Source organism: Micromesistius poutassou (assembly GCF_964030765.1).
Source record: "Micromesistius poutassou genome assembly, chromosome: 19".
Lineage (NCBI taxonomy): Eukaryota > Metazoa > Chordata > Actinopteri > Gadiformes > Gadidae > Micromesistius > Micromesistius poutassou.
In genome coordinates, this window is record NC_140289.1 from 9,322,349 (window position 1) to 9,342,799 (window position 20,451).

The window sequence follows — 20,451 nt, forward strand, 5'->3', positions numbered from 1 at the left end:
ATGGTGGGGGCCGGTCCAAAGGGGGTGCAGCTGTAGTGCGCGGCGGCGGCTACTGAGCAGTGGCTACTGAGCGGGCCCTGCCGCTCTCCTCTCTCAATGAATTCTTCATTCTAGAGCCCTGGTGCCATTTGGCGAGCGGGGGCCGTTTGTTTACCGAGGAGGGCATTAAAATGCTCCGCATTCCGCTGTTAACTGACAGGATCAGGGCCCAGATACGTCTGCGAGCGTCTGTTTCCTTGCTACCAGTGGAGGAGGCAGTCCTCGAGTCAGTCTTGTTTTGGCCAAAATCAAGACCATTTGGCTTCATTATTTTTCACTGTGGGAGATTGGCCCTCTCTTCTCAGCAAGACGACCAGCCGAAAAAGTTCCGGGATCGATCCAGCAATGTCCTCAGCCTACATGTAGACATGTTTTTTATTTGCAAGACGCCTCACACCCTATACCCGCCCCTTAACAAGCTGCATCACAACAGGTTATTTTAAGGTACATCGTGTGGGGCGCCATCTTGTGAGGAAGTCTAACTCCCAACAGAGGCAGTGAACCTCTAGACTTAGCACAACACAGCGTTCAACACAGTGTGAAGTCGACTTCCCATTCCCTATTCACTGTATCACTTTGGGTGTACAAGTGTATGCTAAAGGACTGTAGTAGAGATCTACACAGAGATATAAAAGGGGATAAGTCAGGTGTCGGCACCACACCGCGCTTTAGGCTCTTCCGCTGTGCTGGATGACACACCACAACCATGGCTGCTTGCCTCATTTCAAGTCTATGAAGAGAACATAGAGTGGTTTTCAAAATAGAAGCCCTCACAGGGCCTTAAATATACAGTGGCCAGCCCATGCCGTTAAAACCACTAGTTGCTAGTTTGGTAATATGCATTGTGGCCGGCTTTAAAGTTTTATATAGCATAAGCCGCCGGGAGTTGCTCTCCAGTTGAACGCGATGGTCAGAGGCTCGCCGCCAGGAAAGACATCTGCCATTCTTCTTCAGTCCAGCTTTATCTGTGCACATGGTTAATGCATTACACATCCACTTCCACTGCTGCACATCCTCTTTTCTTTGATTCGACTTGCACCTCCTCAAGAGTTTATTAGATACGTTGTGTTTATCGCAGAGAAAACAACAACCCAATATATAAAGAAGTATACAGCCATTGGGCTTGGGGTTGAGTGGAAGGGATCTCTGATGTGGTATGTGATGTGGTAACAGCTCACAGTTTAAAGGAACCTCTAAGGTTTTCTAGGAAAGAGAAAGAAAGGAGGAGGAGGAGGAGGAGTAACTGTCTATGAAATGTTCAGTTTCCATAGCTTATGGCAGAGATTCCATGTTCTAGGTGAAAGCTGCAAATTGTTAGCAGACTTAAAGCAAAGAAGAGAACCTGTGTGTGTGTGTGTGTGTGTGTGTGTGTGTGTGTGTGTGTGTGTGTGTGTGTGTGTGTGTGTGTGTGTGTGTGTGTGTGTGTGTGTGTGTGTGTGTGTGTGTGTGTGTGTGTGTGTCGTCGGCTGTTGATTTGGTGTATGCACAATTGCGCATGCATTCCACAGCGCATGCACACACCCTGCAGTGATTACAGTTGGTCCCAATTGAAACATCAGTCTACTCAGATTAGGAAAACCCCATAACACAGCTATGATGTAACGTTTCCATTCGCCCAAGCATGCAGGGACACCAGGAAAACATAACACAAACCGGCCTGTTTTTTTTTTTTCTTTAATATTACGTAAAAGGTTGAGCTACTTAAAGAGGCTGCCATACCATGCGGTGCAACACTACACTTTTGTACTCACAAGCTGCCCTGGTTTCGTGCCTACTGTTTAGTCTGAGATTGATGCCCTTCCTTCTCACACACGCACTCCCCAGTTAATGTGCAGCTCCGGCCCCACGGCAGCGCTGGGATTAGAAGGAACGTATTTCTTATTGTTTAGAAGAAGGAAATGGTTTGTTGTTGTTTTTTGTTTTTTTCTTCCGTCCACATAGGGTCCACCACGCCACTCCACGGCTCCGCCGGCCGAGCGAAAAATAAATACAGACAGCGTCAAGTACATCTCCTCCCACGCCGCCTCTAAACACACTGTTGTGTAACCGCCCCTCCTCGCTGCAGACCCCATTCATAAAACCCCCCCCCCCGGCCACTAGTGGCTGTGTGAAGCGGCTGGATTGAAGAGGGGCCCTCGAGCGATGATCACTGTAGACGTCAAGTCAGGGGGCCCCTGGAGGAGTCGGGGGAGGGGAGAGGGGGGGGACAGGTATTTGACGGCGGAGGCCTAATCACTCTTGTCTGAATGGGTTTCAGCGGGCCTTTAGGAAGGTAGTGTCATTAGTCAGAGTAATGCACTGTCGAGCTGGGAGAACCAACCTGATGGCCTCACATAAGGCAAGATGGATGGTGCACCTGATTCAGAGCTCATCTCACTTTGTTTCACCATTTTTTCATCCAGGACCGCAATCTATTTCCAGAGGCTCCTAGAGGTTTCAATTACACCTCATATATCCATTTTTACAAACTTTATATTGTATTGTTACTTAATTATTCTACTTTGACATAATTGACAATGCAGATATTCAGCTAAATGATACAACGATAATATTTACAGGATTCATGAGAAATAGCTGTAAATAAAACTAAACTGCATATAATTTCCTTTATAAGGAAATATCCCAACACTGTAACATGTTAATGTTAAACTGATAGTTTGATGATTCTTAAAAGTTTGAAGTTTTACAGTTAATAAATGTTGGATTAATAATACAACTCTGACAACAATAATGTGATCACCACTGAAAAAAATATCATCCTTTTGTTGTCTTGATATTGTAGCTGAACAGTGTGTTATAGTGCTGGAGAGAATACCCGAGGCGACTGTGGAGAAAGAGGATTTTTAAAGATTCTTGGAGGCATGCGGCTTGCGGAAAGCAAACTTGACATAAGCCAAATCCCACACCCCGTTCTGGAGCAAATGTGTTTCTCCTTGACCTTCATCCAGTCCCCGCCGTTCCACTCTCTCCTTCACCCTCCCTCCATCAACCCCTTCTGTGTCTCTTTTTATCTCACCGTCTCGCCCTACCTAATCTGTCTCTCCACAGAACAAGCAAAAACAAACTTTCACCTCTCGTTCCGTCCTCCCTCCCTTACTCTCGCTCCTCTCAATCTCTCGCCCCACGCCTGTCCCTCTCTCGTCCGCGTGACGGACAGCGGGGCACAGTGCGTCAGACAGGCAAACACACTTTACCCTCCAAACACCTTGCGCGGGGTGGGGGTGGTGGATCGCCGTAGAACCAACACACAGCCGTGACCGGTTACAGTCATGCCCTTTTGCTTTGTATTTTTATCTCATGGCTTTTCCATTTTCGAAGATGTTAACCACTCAAAAACAAGAGGCTCTCAAAAAGCCGACCCAGACGTCTTGGCAGGGCGCTAAGCCCGATGGCCGCTGCCCATACAATCCCCTGTTCTATTGGGCAAAACCACATTTGTATTTTCTCTCTCCAGATGTTCTCGTGAGACATCTTGAGGGATAGAGGAGCAGGCCAAAGTGAACAAATCCTTCATCGAAAGACCAACAAACAGCTTGTGCTTTTCCTGTCGGCCGGGACTCAACCTGAATCGGTCTCTCTGACGTAGGTCAGCTACAGTGCGGGCCAGGAGTGTGGTCGTCTGGTTAACACCCATTGGTGTCGTGCCCTGTGATCTGTTTCCTCTAAATTAGATTGTGCTGACATGCATCGTAAGCATAAGGACATTTCATTAAGGGGAGCTGGTCTTAAAGGCCTGGCTTTAGCTATACACATTGTGTCGATAACGGCGGTTGCTGAACTCGTGACCAGCACTTTGGACTGAGCGAAACCCTCCCTGTGAGTCACTCGAAAGGCAGTTGAGGATGTGATGAGCACCACTTTTGGGGTACACAGTAATTCTACTTCCTACTTTCTACTTTCTTGCTACTACTACTTACTTACTACTTCCTATTTGCTTAAATCGAGAACATCTTAAATATCTGAAGGCATGGTTCATCAGTGTTACTGCTTGTAGCCAAGTGAGCACACACAGTGACACAGAGCACTAACGTACGTGTGTGTGTGTGTGTGTGTGTGTGTGTGTGTGTGTGTGTGTGTGTGTGTGTGTGTGTGTGTGTGTGTGTGTGTGTGTGTGTGTGTGTGTGTGTGTGTGTGTGTGTGTGTGTGTCTGTGTCTGTGTGCGTTTGTTTATGTATGTGTGTATGTATACAATAGACAAGTCGGTCTGTACATGCCAGTCTACACAATTGGCTGATCCATGTTTTGGATGTATGTGTGTGTGTGTGTGTGTGTGTGTGTGTGTGTGTGTGTGTGTGTGTGTGTGTGTGTGTGTGTGTGTGTGTGTGTGTGTGTGTGTGTGTGTGTGTGTGTGTGTGTGTGTGTGTGTGTGTGTGTGTTTGCCTGAGACACACCTACCAAAAAACGCCTCGCGGTCTCCCATTTAAACATTCCACCACAACTACTGAGGGTTAGCTACCACAGGCTGTGAGGAATGTAACCAGGCTGTCTCCAACCTCATGAAGATGTTTTCTTACCCGTCTTCTAACTATAGCTGGGGTGATGCTGCCGCCATCATAGTGTGTGACACACTGACGTCCAGGTTGTTGTACCTGCTGTAGTGGCCGGACCACCTTCTTATCCCTCACACACACACACACACACACACACACACACACACACACACACACACACACACACACACACACACACACACACACACACACACACACAGCATGTGAAGCCATCAGTGGGCTGTCTTGCTGGCCCTTGTCCTAGCTGCGTAGTATTTCCGTGAGACCCGCCCAGAGCAGCTTGCTTTGCTTTTTTTGTTTTTGTTTCTTGGCCCTCCAGCGTCCACATGGGTCGTCTGGTTGTCAGGGGTTCTGGACCGCGGCAGATTGATGCCACTGATGTTAGATGAGGGGGACGTGTGTATGTGTGTGTGTGTGTGTGTGTGTGTGTGTGTGTGTGTGTGTGTGTGAGATCGCTCTGTTACACCTCCTTCCTTTGCATCGCTTCTTGATCCCTTTCCTGCTTCATCTCTGCTCTCCCACCGCCTTCGCTCTCATGTTTTACTTCTGTACCAGTCCCTCTCTCCCCCCAGCCAGCCCACCCTCTCTCCCCCCACCCAGCCCACCCTCTCTCCCCCCACCCAGCCCACCCTCTCTCCTCCTTGCTTCCTCTTCTGCCGTAACATGGAAATGTCTTCAGCAGAAACTCTTTCCTGGATGGAGTAAAATAGTACAACAGATGCAGTCTCTGTTCACCTCGCTTAGCCAAACTGGCGAGTTGTGTGTGTGTGTGTGTGTGTGTGTGTGTGTGTGTCACTGCTTGTGTTGCCAACTGGAACAATTCTGTCACTAATCAGTGCATGTAGTTTGCAACACACTTAGATTACAAAGCCTGTGTCTACCACTGCTTTCCTGTTGAACTGGATGCACAGATATTATAACTATTAAACAGACAGAAAGACACAGTGTGCAGCAATGCAATACATGCAGCAATATTTATGTTGGTAGGGTATATCGTGGGTTATCTGCATACTGCCATGTGCTCCACAGGTCCCGGAAGGTAAGAGCAAGATAATTATAAACCACAGGCCTGAAAACGAGACTCTTTCTGTCTTTCTGAATAGATAAAGCATGGAAGACATGAAGGCAGAACCAGAGGGTTTGAGTTTAACCACAAGAAGGCGATGAAAAAGTAGTTCTTTAAAGAGATATGGAGGCCTCGAAAGAGAGCCTGCCGACCTTCTCTCGGTTGACACTTCAGAGCCAAGACGTTTGTTAGGAAACTGCAGTCGGTTGCACCAGCAGAACGTAAAGCCGATCATAAGTTTGGGTGTAAAGCTCGCCTTAACCCTACGCTCGACGTAGCTAGTTTCAAACTAAAGGTGTTCTAAATTTTGGTTGCACCACCATAACTTAAGTTTTAACGTTACTAGTAGTGCGTAAATTGTACCAGTGTCGCATTTAATGACGTTTAGATAATTTCAAGCCAATCATTGACAGCAAACAATGTAAACAGGAAGTAGCTGCTACCAGCAAGTTTCCACCTTATCCGAGTGAAGACGCGTTAGCACCCAAATGAGAGAGCAAACAAAACAGTTTGACAGCCATTTATTCTCTAAAATTGACTTGGGTGTGAGGTTAAGCTATTTGATGGCAGATTTTTATAATAAATTGCAGCTCATTGCTGCTTTGTATGCTATTCGTTGTGTGAGAGTTTTTGTCTTGAGTTTTTTTTGTCTCAATAATGGTTTGTACGTGGGCCGAAACCGAAATCGCGCATATAGATCTACATCATCATACTGATGAAATGGATCGATACGGTCACGGACAATCCGTTCCTGACGCAAACCGCATTGAAACTCCTCTTCCCATTGCTCAAAACGAATAGCCATCTTTGGTATTTAAATCTTTTAACGTATTTACCGGTCTTTATCGTTAGAATGGAACTTACACCAGCTAGAGGGGAGGTGTAAAATATAAGTTATAACTTAGTGTTACGTTGAAACTATCTGCTTGGTGCAACTGCTATTTTTTTAGTAGAGTGTAAAGTGGAACGTTTGGGCAGTTTACGTTCACCGTAGTCTAAGTGGAACCTTACGTTCTGCTGGTGCAACCAGCTGCTGGACCTGAATTCAGTGGAATTCACTTCTTTGTCCCTTTGTCGTCATACATTCTGTATTTTGTTTCTGCATGAAGTGATTCCAAGTACATTTAGTTGTAAGGGTTGAGTGACGTTAAGAGGGCAGACTGGATTCTTGAGTATCAAGTGAATATGACGTGAATAGGAAATATCTTTGAGCATTCAGAAATGGCCGTTTAAACAGCAATCTATCGACTGGTTTTGTTTTCTGTTTTTAAGCTTGTGTAAACCAATAAACAGGTTTGAGTAAAGAGCAAAAAAAACAAATACACACGGGGTGAGGTTGAAACCCATTTGGGCTTGTTTAAATTGTTTAGTATGAATTGAACAATTAAAGTAAAGTATCCATACGTTTCAGTAATGTTAAATGATCAAACATGTTTTACCATGTCTATAAATATATGCATAACAATACACATACAATATAATAATGATAATGTATCAAAACCTTTAATCGAACAGACAGACATTGAATAGTTAATTTTTTAATGGTCCATCAAATAAATCCACCAAGTGGACGAGACACAGTCATTTTTTAAATGATGGCGACTATCGTGTCTGTAGCATAAACCCCAGGATTCAGAACTTCAAAAACTCTCTTGTATCAAAATATTGAATCTTGTGTTGCAGCTCATCCTCTCATCTATCCCTTGCCGTTTGTATCGGGTCCTGCTTTTGTTGTTGCCAACACGCGATGGATTGGGTGGATATGCACACAAGAGGTTGGGTGGGTGGGGGAATCTAACCAGCAGCCTGTTCTGTGCCCTCTCAGCATAGCAATCCATCCCTCCAGTATTTCTAATGAGATCCGTTTTTAGAAAGAGAAAGTAAATACCTGAATCATGTTCTTTTGCCACTGTGTGCATTTTCCCGGCACATGCGGTTTTCATTAGTAAGTGAGGAGGATGATGAAAGAGATTTAAACAGGTTACGTAGTCCCTTAATAATTGCAGGTTGATTGATGATGTCATATTAGCTCTGGACGGTTATCTTGAAAATGCATATAAAAGCCCTGGTGGAAGTATTAGTTTTGTGTCACTACAGCATATTACAGCATATTACTACAGCATTATATAGTGCCGCATTGACGCACATGCTTGTGTGACGGAAGCAAAAACCTAGCTTCTCTTCACTTTCTCTAAGCTAGATGGTAGGTTGCCAGAAGCTAGTGTTCCTGACATAATTACAGGGAGGTAGACGTTCTAATTAAGGTTCTCACAACCTCCCAATACCAAACATCGCCACTGTCCTCGCTATTGTTAGCAAACACATTTTCTTTCTTTTATTGTAAAATCCTATGTAGGCATTCCAGCTGTCTTATATTTCATTGTTTTGCTTTCAATTATTGACTTTCATTCACATATAGATGTGGTGAGAAAGTGAGAGACAAAGAGAGTGAGAAAGAGACGGGGATATAAAGAGAGAGAGAAAAAGAGAGAAAACACGAGAGGGATAGAGAGAAAGAGACGGGGAGAAAGAGAGAGAGCATAGACTCGAAGAGCGAGTGTTAAGATGGGTGTGTTGACTCGCTGCCTTTCTATTTTTACGTGCACACCAGCCCAGTGGGGCTGTTTAATGAAGGGGTTGGGAGGAAAGGCTGCATTGAGGAGCATCTGGGAAAGGAAACCCGTTCCTTCAACCGTTTCTCCCTTTCCTCAGAGTATTCACTGTACAGCACAGTACACCACCCATCCACAGCTGTGTTTTATGTAGACGTTGTAATAACTTTAATGTTTCTTCGTATATATTGCGGCTATTGCTTGGAAAGATTGAATGGAAACGTGGCAGGATCGACTACAGGTCACCTTGCATTCGAAACACACACTCGTGGCTATTCAAGATGACCTAGTACGCTCGCATGTGAATTTCAATTTCAATGAAACTCTGAGCTCATGTATCGACGGTCTATTCTGTCCACACTCTCTAGTGAGTGAGAGGTTGTCTCTTCACGGACACAGATGTGGAAAGAATTCTTGGTTTCTTGGTTTTGCCACACAGTCAATGGCTACAGCCCACACGCACACACCAGAACACTTGTCGCTAATGGACACACACACACACACACACACACACACACACACACACACACACACACACACACACACACACACACACACACACACACACACACACACACACACACACACACACACACACAAGGATCACAGGCCTGCCACAGACTGAACAATGCACCGGCGATGAACAGCGACGATGGTCTGCCATCGAGTCGCCGCAATATCAAGGAGGAACAGATGCCTTATTATTGAGTAGCGTGTTGTGGTGTGTTGTGGGGCAGATGCGTCCACCCACTGCATGTGTACTTTATTTCAGAGGGAAGATTCAAACCCTGTGTGTGCTCGTGCGCGGTTGTCACAAGCCACACGTGCACTCTTTCCTAAGAGTGCATGTAAGCATTAAGCAAGTTTGGGACCAACTGTCTCATTAGTCAGGAACTCAAGCTGTGATGATGAACACACGATGAACAGGGAGGGAGGAGAGAGTTACAACCGTTGGCAGTCACACATCGGACTTTAGCACTTTGACACTAGACGCGCCAACACCACAAACGATCTGTATGCAGTGCGCACGATTTCAAATCCAAAACACACACACACACACACACACACACACACACACACACACACACACACACACACACACACACACACACACACACACACACACACACACACACACACACACACACATATGCGGGAGCTACAAGACTTTCCTGCACACATCCTGCTCCAACCCCGGATGCCCAAGATGGAGAGTTAATCACCATGGATGACCACTAAAGCCTGCAACAGCTGTCCTACGTCACATCCTGCCTGGGAATGAAAAGTGGCCATTTTGGATCAGGGGTCACATCCCTTTAAGCTATAGTGTTTGGGTGCTGGGTCACGTCCCTTTAAGCTATAGTGTTTAGGTCATTTACAGGAGTGTGTGTGTTTGTGTGTGTGCGCACTGCTACTTTCCTGGTGCTGCTGCTCTCTCTCTGTGTCAGCCATCTTTGTGTTCATCCAACAACATTCAAATGTGGGTGTGGCCCAATTAACGTACAATTACCTCCACCTGCTATCAATGACCTAACCCTTCCCACAATGCAACCCCATTATACATGTCTCTGTTCCATCATGTCAGAGCAATGTGAGGGGAGAAAGGCGAGAGGAAAGAAAAAGGAGAGATGTCAGAACTGCTCGATGTTGTGTTAGAACTGAACAAAGCGTGGCAAAGCGTGTAACCAGTCCCTGCAGTCCTAGAGTGTGTGTGTGTGTGTGTGTGTGTGTGTGTGTGTGTGTGTGTGTGTGTGTGTGTGTGTGTGTGTGTGTGTGTGTGTGTGTGTGTGTGTGTGTGTGTGAGAGATAATTGTGACATGATAAAGAGGGCTATTAGCCTGAATTAATGACCAATCTGGACTCCATGTCTCGCATATTTAAACAGTTGCTTACATCCCATGTATGAGAAAGTGGTCTTCTGTGATCGACGTTTTGTTCTTTTTCAACTTGAGGGGATGATAAAAATTCTCAACTAAATGTCATGTTAACAATCCTAACAGCCAGATGGTTGATCAATTACCCCGTCCAAGCGGCAAAAACAAAATTCCTCACTTTCCGGCTAAGAATGGTTTTGGGGAGTTTCTTGGAAAAGATAGGGGGGAAAAAGTGTGGTCACTAGAGAGGGCAAGGAGAAGGTGATATCTCTCTCTCTCTCTCTCTCTCTCTCTCTCTCTCTCTCTCTCTCTCTCTCTCTCTCTCTCTCTCTCTCTCTCTCGCGCCCTCCCCCACGTGTGACTCGGCCTCATATGAAATGCACAATAGATAGAAGTGTGTGAAAGCCAAATGCTTTCCGCGTTGCGCTGTCTGCGGCCCCTGTTAGTGATCAGGGGTCTCTCCCAGCCGCCCCACTCCCACATGTGTTCGACACATGACCTGTAGACATTTTAATTGGCTTGGCACCTCAATAAGCAACAGTTGAAAACAAAAGTCTAGTGCGGGAAACAACAAGCTAGCTGTGCGTGCAAGTGTTGATGTACATCTGCGTGTGTGTATGTGTGTGTGTGTGTGTGTGTGTTGCTTTGAATGAAAGCATCTGCTAAATGTAAATGTGTGTGTGTGTGTTCGTGTTTGTGTGTGTGTGTGACTCTGTGACTGCGTGGCTGCACAATAGCGCAGTCTCCCCCCCCCCCCCCCCCCCCCCAGCTCAGTGGTGGCTCCGCCTGGCCACGGCCTCTGGAAGACCAGCTTCAGATGGCCTGTGGTGGGACAAGTGAAGCCAGCGACCAGCTCCTGTCATACAGTGTATTTATGTTGCAGGCGAGCCGTGCACAGAAGCTCGATGGCCACCCCCATCCACCGTGTAATTAGAGTTGTTTTTTTTTGCCTGTGCATTCAAAGACACCCACACACGCAAAGGCTAGGTACACGTATAAGTAAGTCTGTGGATGTGTGCAAAAAACAATGGCAAATGTGTTTCCAAGCGTGTCAATCTGAAATCTGTTCTATTTAATCTATGCTTTGAATTGTTACAAAAGAGAAACACACACATACATATATTTACACATGCATGCCATGTGCACACACAGGCCCACACACACACGCGCGCAAACACGAGCGTACACACACACACACACACACACACACCTATACACATGCATGCATACACACACACACACACACACACACACACACACACACCTATACACATGCATGCATGCATACACGTACACACACACACAACACATGCATGCATACACACACACACACACACACACACATACATGCACACACATTGTTCGCCTGGGTTTATGTTGACAGTACCGCTGTGTATGGAAACATTGGGGAAAGGGCAGGCAGGATTCATGGTTTGGAAAGAATACGATGTCTGCCCAACATGGTGATTAGTAATAACTCAGAATAAATACTTTCCTAAATGTAATCATAATGATGATGCATTAGCTGAATTAGAGGTATATACGGGCAAACCTTTCATGGAACCAATTAGCTTTTGACAAAGTTGCGGAAAGATTTCCTTTGGCTTTCTAGGCACAGTCACTGCTCACTATAAAAGCCTTTTAAACAAAATGGTTTCCATGACAACATGGACACCCCACCCATGCTTATATAAACTCTCTGCCACGAGTAGCGGTGTTGTACTTAAATGTTTGGCCTCTGCCTGCCCTAGTCGAATCATCATCAGGAGGAGTGTGTGTGTGTGTGTGTGTGTTGTTTAAGTCCTCTTCCTTCCAATTAGTGTGTATGCTTGTGGTTACAGTCAAAACTAAATTAAATTAACTTTGTATTTAACCAATATTCAACCATAATTGTGTCCTAGGGCCTGTGTATTCTCGGGTGAGGAGCGGGTGGGGGGGCTCTACTAGAGCGGTGGCGGGGTTCTACTAGATTCTAGTCTTGCTCAGTAAGTTTGGTTATAGTCATCTATAAATTAGATGAGACTCTTTCAAAAAGGTATTGATGTGTGTGTGTCTGCCTGCGTGGGTTTGCGTGTGTGTGTGTTTGTGGGTGCATATACCTGCTTGTGTTTGTGCGCGTACGTGCCTGTGCGATGTGCCCGTGCATATGTGCCCGACCATGCGCGTGTGTGTGTGTGTGTGTGTGTGTGTGTGTGTGTGTGTGACGTGTGTGTGTGTGTGTGTGCGCGCTTCCTGCTAAAAACATCTCCCAGCCAGTGGGGAGGCGGCCAATGGCAGATATTGCAGAGCCTCATGTCCTCTGGGAGCCCGGAGAGCCTGATTGATATCTATTGTGTTCCCCACACCACGCTGCTCTCTCTCCCCCCCCCCCCACCCCCCACCCCCACCTCCTCTACTTTTATCTCTGTTGACCAGATGTTTTTCCCCTCCCTCTCTCTCCCACTTTATCTCTTCATCGTTACATAATTAGAGCCACTTGGGATGACCTGTGTATCGCTCACACGTCCGTCCGTCCGTCCGTCCGTCCGTCCCCCCCCCCCCTCCCCCCCCGACAGCCCCCTACCCAGCTGCTTAATGGATCAAGTGCTCTCGTCCTCCTCCCCTCCAACTTCTCCTCCCTCCTTCTCCGTCTCCTTACTCTCTCTCTCATTCAGGAGCGTGACCAGCTCCTAACACTGGAATTGGCAGCATGAGTTAGTCTGTGTGTGTGTGTGTGTGTGTGTGTGTGTGTGTCTTGGATCTCCCTACTGCTCCATTTTTTCTGATCTAGTTGATCTAGTTTGTGTATATTTAGGGAGTGTTTGTGTGCGGGGGTCTGTGTGTGTGTGTGTGTGTGTGTGTGGGAGAGGGGGGGATCCCCGACTACTTGCAACCATTTTCAATCGGCGTCCATACGCTGGAAGGAAATGTAGCGGAAACAGAGAAGGTCAGACATGCATTATGAATCTAATCAAACAGCCATGAGCCATGCCCACCAGACCAGACAGCGCTGATAGCAGAGAACTGTCTGTGAGGGCTCTATCAACTCCCAGAACGTGTTAACCCACAGGCAGGTGTGACATTTCACAAGACGCACATTTCCTGCCTAACCGCGGGTGCCATGGAGACCGCCATGGCACCATTAGGCCTTATTCGACTTAGCCACCATCTTGGTTCTGAACGCCAGTTGGCTGGAAAAAGTGAATGCTGGAAGTGAAGATGGATGCCAATGAAAGGGAAGACAGAATGGAAATGCTCCGGGCAGGCCTGTTGAGAAGCCGAATGGAGCTTGTGTTGTGAACAACTAAAAGCAACATTTCGGTGAGCGGGGATAAGGCTCGCGGCCAGCGGAGCGGCACTGTTGATAGAGGCTCAGCGCTAAGTGAGGACGTCTAGGCTGCCCTTTCCTCTCAACGACAAGCTGGACGTTTGTGACGTTGGTTCGTGCTCTCAGGAAAAACATACTTTTGAAAGTAAGAAAAAAAACGCAATAATAACTTCATTTCATCTTCTTTCAACCGTACATCTCGTTAAAGCAACATCCGTTTGTTGAGTGGCCATCAGAAGAGGACATTATGTGGAGACGACGTCCGCTTACTGCACTCTAGTCTCACGTGCACACTGTGCCTTATTGGTTGGGACTAAAAATGGAAAGCATGCAATACCGTCAAAACTAAAAATAACCGTGTCTTGTAATTTTCACCGTGCATGTGTGAGGCCTGGTGAGACTTGGCTCCACATCTGGGCTGGTGTTTAGCATCGGGGGAGAGGTGTGTGGACTCATGCTGTTCCCGGGACGGGGTTTGACGGCAGCTGCTTTTCAAGATTTTCACTTGTTAGCATTCATTGAAGTCTCAGTGGTGAACGTTAACCTGTGTGGTGACTGTTGTACTCTTTTTGTCGTTGACGTAGAAGACTCAATGGTTGCCTGGCCGGGAAAGCCTTTGGTCAGTCAGAACGGACAGCCGCAGCCAGTTAAAAAGAAGCACCCGCCGCACTGTGCGACTTCAGGTAACTACCCAGGCGGTCGAAGCTCACAGCCTCCGTTCAAACGGGTTCCACCCTGCTAGTGGACAACTGGTTTCTTAAGGAGGCTTAGGTGTTTACATGGCAGATAAGAAAATGGTTTATTTAAACGATGCACTATGATAAAGTGTGTTATTATAATTAGAATTATAATAACACAAGTGTGGTTGCAAAAGCAAGCCACACTTATTAGAATAATGATTGCAAATAATAATGATTAGTGTGGTTGCAATGCAAGCAACCCTTTATAATAATTATAATGATCATTATTTCTCATTATAATAAGTCTGGTTGCAGAGCAGGCCACACTGATGTCAGCGTGGGTCTTTGTATTATTATTCTGCCTCCTGTTATTCTGCACTGGTCTCATACAGTTTCCCAGGTATCAACAAGAAATCAAGGGCAAACTGTTTATTTGACAAATTTGTTAAATTTGTTGTTAAGATAATGTATAATTTCATTATTATGTTGTATAATGGAAGTCTATAGGAAGACTGCAAAGCAGTATTTTAGATTTTCAAAAACATTACCAAAATCAGAACAGCTTTTTGATATATTTTATACTTTTTACTTTCAGGCTATTTTTGCTTAGAAAGACCCGCTCTAGGAAATGATAACGAGGTATGACATGGCAGAGCCTTAAGCTGTCTGTATGACCCTTGTTTCACTGACTCAGAGGCATCTAAGGAGTCATTACTATTTAGCATTAAGCGGTTTGGAGAGAGAGAGAGAGAGAGAGAGAGAGAGAGAGAGAGAGAGAGAGAGAGAGAGAGAGAGAGAGAGAGAGAGAGAGAGAGAGAGAGAGAGAGAGAGAGAGAGAGAGAGAGAGAGAGAGAGAGAGAGAGAGAGAGAGAGAGAGAGAGAGAGAGAGAGAGAATCCATCGGAACAGAGCTGGAAGTGGTACAGAGACACACACACACACACACACACACAAGGGAAAGGCTCTCACAATGTGGTCCTTCTCCGGGTGGCTGGCAGCTGCCCCGGCCGGAGAGACCGTGGGGTGGGGGGGGGACACTACGCTGGACCCAGCCCTGAGTCTAACTCCACCTCTGTGGGCTGCTCTTCCAGACCAGGGCTTTTATGGAATTCTCTCCTTTTTCGTTTTTTTTCTCACATTTTTGGTTTTTGGTTCCTGTCAGAGGGGTGACAGAGTTCACCAGACCTCACGTGGCTTGGCCGGCCCTGGCCTCATCCCCGCTCGCTCCGTGTGATCCCTTTGATCTCGGCTCAATTCAATTTTCCCGACCGCTGATTTTGCTCAGCGGCTCATCCTGTCTGAGCGTCAGGTGACCTGAGAGAGAGAGAGAGAGAGCCTCGCCTTCAGCCGTTTTTAAACCGTCGTTGTCGCTGGTTGCGGCGGTTGTTGTTCTTGTCGCTGCTGGTATTTTCCGGCGTTTGCAAATGGGTTTTTCCAGGCATCTCAAAGTAGATTTTGTTTATTTTGCTGACACCCCAAACTGTATTTATATTTGACTGCATCATTCAGGGATGGGAATCACACTCTACAACTTTAAACACTGAGGTACTCGGTCACCCACTGCTGTCAACATCCGTGTCTCCCCTCACTCCCGCCCTCCCTCCCTTTTCTCCAGACAGCCTTTGCTTATTCTCTCCCTTCTACGAGCCACAGAGTGTGTTTCCCTCCAACACCTCCTCTGCACTTTATAGCCCCATCAACGCCCCCCCCCACCCCACCCCCCCCCCCCCACCCCCACCTGGCTCCTGCGAGCTGCACCGGCTCACACACCCCAACGTTTACGCACCCGGCTCCACATGTTTCTATTGGTGTGTGTGTGTGTGTGCGCGCGCGGCGTGGTTTCACTTCCACACTCCACTTCCTCACATTTTATTCACACCATTTCAATCACGTCAAGAATTTATAGAACGGGGGCGCAGGAGTCCTCGTGCGTTGCGCTGAGTCGTCCGGCCCTGCGTCACCGCTCAGGGCCCCTCAGGGCACCTGCAATAACAGAGCACGTGGCCGGAGGCTTGTATTTATATCCCCCCCCCCCCCAGAAGAGGGCCGACCTCGGCGGCAGCAGGGTGGCTGAGGGGAAGCGTGGAGCAGAACACAGTGGGTGGATACCCTAACCCTTAGCCTGGCTCCCCCTCTGTAATTAGTGCAATGGTTCGAGCCACCAGTCTTAATACCGGGGGGCCACTCCCGCTCCTGGAGTCAAAGGGTCTGGGTGGCCACACACACACGTGTGCCACACACACGCGTGCACACACACAAACACGCACGCTCACACGCATGTGCACGACACACAAACGTGCACACGCACACACACATGCGCGGTGCTCACACACATGTGCATGACACACACACACACGCACACAAACTCATGCACACACGCACACAAACTCATGCACACACACACACACACACACACACACACACACACACACACACGAACACACACACAGACACACGAACACACACACAGACGTACACACTCATGCAAAGCTACATACACACAGCGTCTACAAACCGAGAAATGAAAATGTATATGTATATCCACATACTCACGGACACACACACACACACATACGGACACACACATACGGACACACACGGACACACACGGGCACACACGGGCACACACACAGGCACACACACACACACACACACACACACACACACATACACGGGCACACACATGGGCACACACACACACAGAACCACATCACATGTTTATGCCCACTGACTACCTCATTTGCATATGGCCTCTATTTTAGAAGAGCCAGGCTTGTAATATAGCACGGTCAGATGTTAAACTACAGGCTTGGGTTGATGTGTGACTGGGTGTGTTTCACACAGCTGGGGCTGGCTGGACTTGTATCGTTTACAAACACAGCTAAGAATATGTGTTCCCACTCACATCCTCACACACGCACACCGTGGCACACATGTAACCGGTAAAGATATATGGTCAACAAACCCTTTGAATCACAAGATAGAAGTGTAGAGAATCTTGAACCCTATCATCTCACTGCACTTATCCACAATGCTCTGAATCTTCCACTACTTAGAGCCTCACGTAGGGCGATGGGGGCCATAGGGGCCCCAAACCACAATCCTTTTCTCTGCCCTGCAGCCCTCACAACCATTCCTGTGTGTGTGTGTGTGTGTGTGTGTGTGTGTGTGTGTGTGTGTGTTTTGTCTGCAGCATCTCCAACCTATTCTGGGATGTGTTTCTTCTTCCTTGAACTCCTGCTCAGCCCAGACAGTCAATTTCATACGGCGTATGAAACGGCCACGTTCTAAATACATGTTTACGAACGTAATGTAGCATTCCTGACTGGGGAGTCAATAAATCTACCGAAGAATGTTTTGAGGCCTTAAATAGGAGTTTCACTGCACTCGCGTTGAATCAAAGTATGTGTTTCTCTCTCTGCCTCGGTGTATCATGTAATCATAATTGAACTTGTTTGAACATTTTGTGTGTACTAGCAGTTTTTTTTTTAGGACCTCTGGATTTCTTATGTTAAGGGATAAAACATCACCTTTGTTAAAAAGCATAACCTCGTTTAACATTTGGGCAGGTTATGCATTGAGTTCAACAAACTGTGCCCGACCTGGCTGGTCGTCGGTAGATCTTGTGACACACTAATCCAATTAACTAATTAGCTACATGTGTATGCACACCTCATGACTCCAATTAGCAGTACTCTCACACACAAAGGCACCTATTACATCTGCAGGAAAACACACCAGCACACACACACACACACACACACACATACCCCACACAAAATAAATCATCAGATATATAAAATACTAGGTTGTATTTGACATTCCGGCAAGTCTCATTAGGCAATTGCAGAACGACTTTCACATATCAAAATTTCTCGAGGTTGCTCCAACAGTGAACACGGTTGAAACCAAATTATTCTATCAGTTCCTCAGCTATTTATGGACCAGTAAGTAAGAGACAGTAGCAATTTCTTGTTCAGTCTAATCATGTTGTCAAATCATGTGCTAAGTGTCTCAGGAACTGATTTGAACAGAGCATCTGTCTTGTCGCTGGTAGACGGGTTACTGGGTGTAAAACATGCACGCACGCATGCTCGCGCGCACACATGCACACATGCACACCATGAACCTCAGGGTGAGGTGGAATCATCCTCTGTTGGAGGCCATTTCAGCAGCACATCAGTCTGGGTCCGATCGTCCGTAGGGAGGAATCCCTCATCCAGGATTGGGCATTACAGTCGCATGCCTTTCCATTACGGTTCAACAATGAACCGTCACATGGGACTGGGATGAGTTGGCTTGGCAATAAACTTGAATTCTCAGCAGGTCACTGTTGTGGATTTGTCTTTGTCTTCAGAGTTCACAGGCAGCACACTGTGTCCCCGAAAAAGTGAAACTATTGTTTCTGGATTGAAGTGGGTTTCTGTTTCACCAGTCATAAGCAGTTCATCCACGTATCGCCTGCTGTCTATTCTTTTAACTGGCCAATGTATTCAGTAATGGAATTAATCTGATCCCCTTGAAAGCCTATGGGGCCCACCTACAGGGGTCGTTTATGAAACGATGATAAGACCTAGTAATGCCAACATTCACGTTCTACCGCAGAGAGGAAGAAGGACATTAAGGGGAAAAACAAACAGTAACAAACACTTACCCCCCCCCCCCCCCCCTCCTCTCCCTGGAGGTGCAACAGTCTAAGAGGGGTGGGGTTGGGGGGGGGGGGGGGGGGGGTTGGGGGGGGCGCGCAGAGAGTGTAGGGTGGGATGGGTTTGTACGCAGAAAGTTGGGGGTCTTCAATTATGGACGAAGAGCCAGGAGCACGAGGAAAAGGTGGAGGAGAGGAGAGGAGGAGGAGGAGGAGGAGAGGAGAAGGAGGGGGGGAGGGGGGGAGGGAGCAAGGGTCCCCGTCCTGCCACGACCTCAAACTTGCTTGGCCGCAATCTGCACGCCAGAGCCTCCCTCTGCATTCCTCAGGAAGACTGGCCCAAGTTCATAGTAGCGCACGCGCGTGGGTGTGTGTGTGTGATGGACACCTAAGGGGTTGTTTGCAGTGCAGCTGTCTCTCCATTCATCGACTCGCTACACCTGTTGAATTAATCAGCATCGGAGTGTCAACTTTTTATATATTGCACTTGACCCTCATTATGCACGACGCACTTGCTCCTTTCACTGACTGTATACATATTGTGTGTGTGTGTGTGTGTGTGTGTGTGTGTGTATGTGTGTGTGTGAGTGATGCTGAGAGCAGGCCAAACCGCTGCAGATTGGCTAGGAGTGCAAGACTAATTGCCTAAAGGCCAATGCCGCAGCTTTGGAGTTGGGGAGTATAAACAGTGCTTTGAAAGTCTTACAATGTGCTACCAGAGCCGTCATATATCAGCTCCTCTCGGCCGCGGTGCAAGGAAAGCTCTCTCTGCCAGAGGAGGGGAGCAATCCGTCTGGTAATATGTGTGTGTGCGTGCGTGCGTACGTGCATGTGCATGTGTGTGTGTGTGATGTTTATCTCGCACTTTCCCTCAGGCAGGACGTATTTCTGCTCTGCAATGTTACATTCTCTTCTGATGTGTTCATTCAACCTCTCTCTCTCTCCCTCGCTTTCTTTCTCTCTTTTTCTTTCTTTTTCTCTCTCTCTCTCACTATCCACTCTCTCTCTCTATCTTTACACTTTTTTCTCTCGCTCTCACTCTTTACGCTCTCTCTCTCTTCTCTCTCTCTCTCTCTCTCTCTCTCTCTCTCTCTCTCTCTCTCTCTCTCTCTCTCTCTCTACTCTCTCTACTCTCTCTTTTCTCTCCACACTCTCCCTCTGCATTCCTAGTGGTGGTGAGAAGTATAGCGTGTCAGTGTGTCTGGACAGGCTTAGCGTTGAAAAAGAAAGGGCCTGCATGCTTGGAGTACACACACACACACACACACACACACACACACATTTGACTCAAATGGAAAAGGCGCAGGCTTGAAAAGAACGCCCAGATCCTCTGGTGGGAGCCGGGGGGGGGGGGGGCGGGGGGCGGGCGGGCGGGCGGGGGGGCACTCGGCCCTTGAAAGAGACCCATTGTTTCCTGCTCCCCCCACAGTGGTGGATATACTGTATAAATGCACCGTAACGCGTTCTCCATTCACATCCACAGCGCCGCCGCTATGTGCAGCTGTACAGAGAGAGCGGCACTGTGTGTGTGTGTGTGTGTGTGTGTGTGTGTGTGTGTGTGTGTGTGTGTGTGTGTGTGTGTGTGTGTGTGTGTGTGTGTGTGTGTGTGTGTGTGTGTGTGTGTGTGTGTGTGTGTGCGGCCAGGGGGGGGTTGGGGTGGGGTTTAGCATCGGGTGAGTGTGACAGAGAGCACAGTGGGAAATAGGATGTAATGCCAT

At 47.3% G+C, this 20,451-nt stretch overlaps 1 protein-coding gene across 2 annotated transcripts in view; it reads left to right on the forward strand.

Annotated features, from left to right (window-relative positions):
* Positions 1-20,451, forward strand: part of usta (uronyl 2-sulfotransferase a) — a 48,064-nt gene that overhangs the window by 7,565 nt on the left and 20,048 nt on the right. The window contains exon 2 of one of the 2 annotated variants that reach the window (XM_084483907.1): positions 13,994-14,092. The exons of the other annotated variant lie outside the window; for it this stretch is intronic. Coding sequence (XP_084340033.1) covers positions 13,994-14,092 — 99 coding nt within the window. The remainder of the gene's footprint in view (positions 1-13,993; positions 14,093-20,451) is intronic. 2 annotated transcript variants of the gene reach the window in all.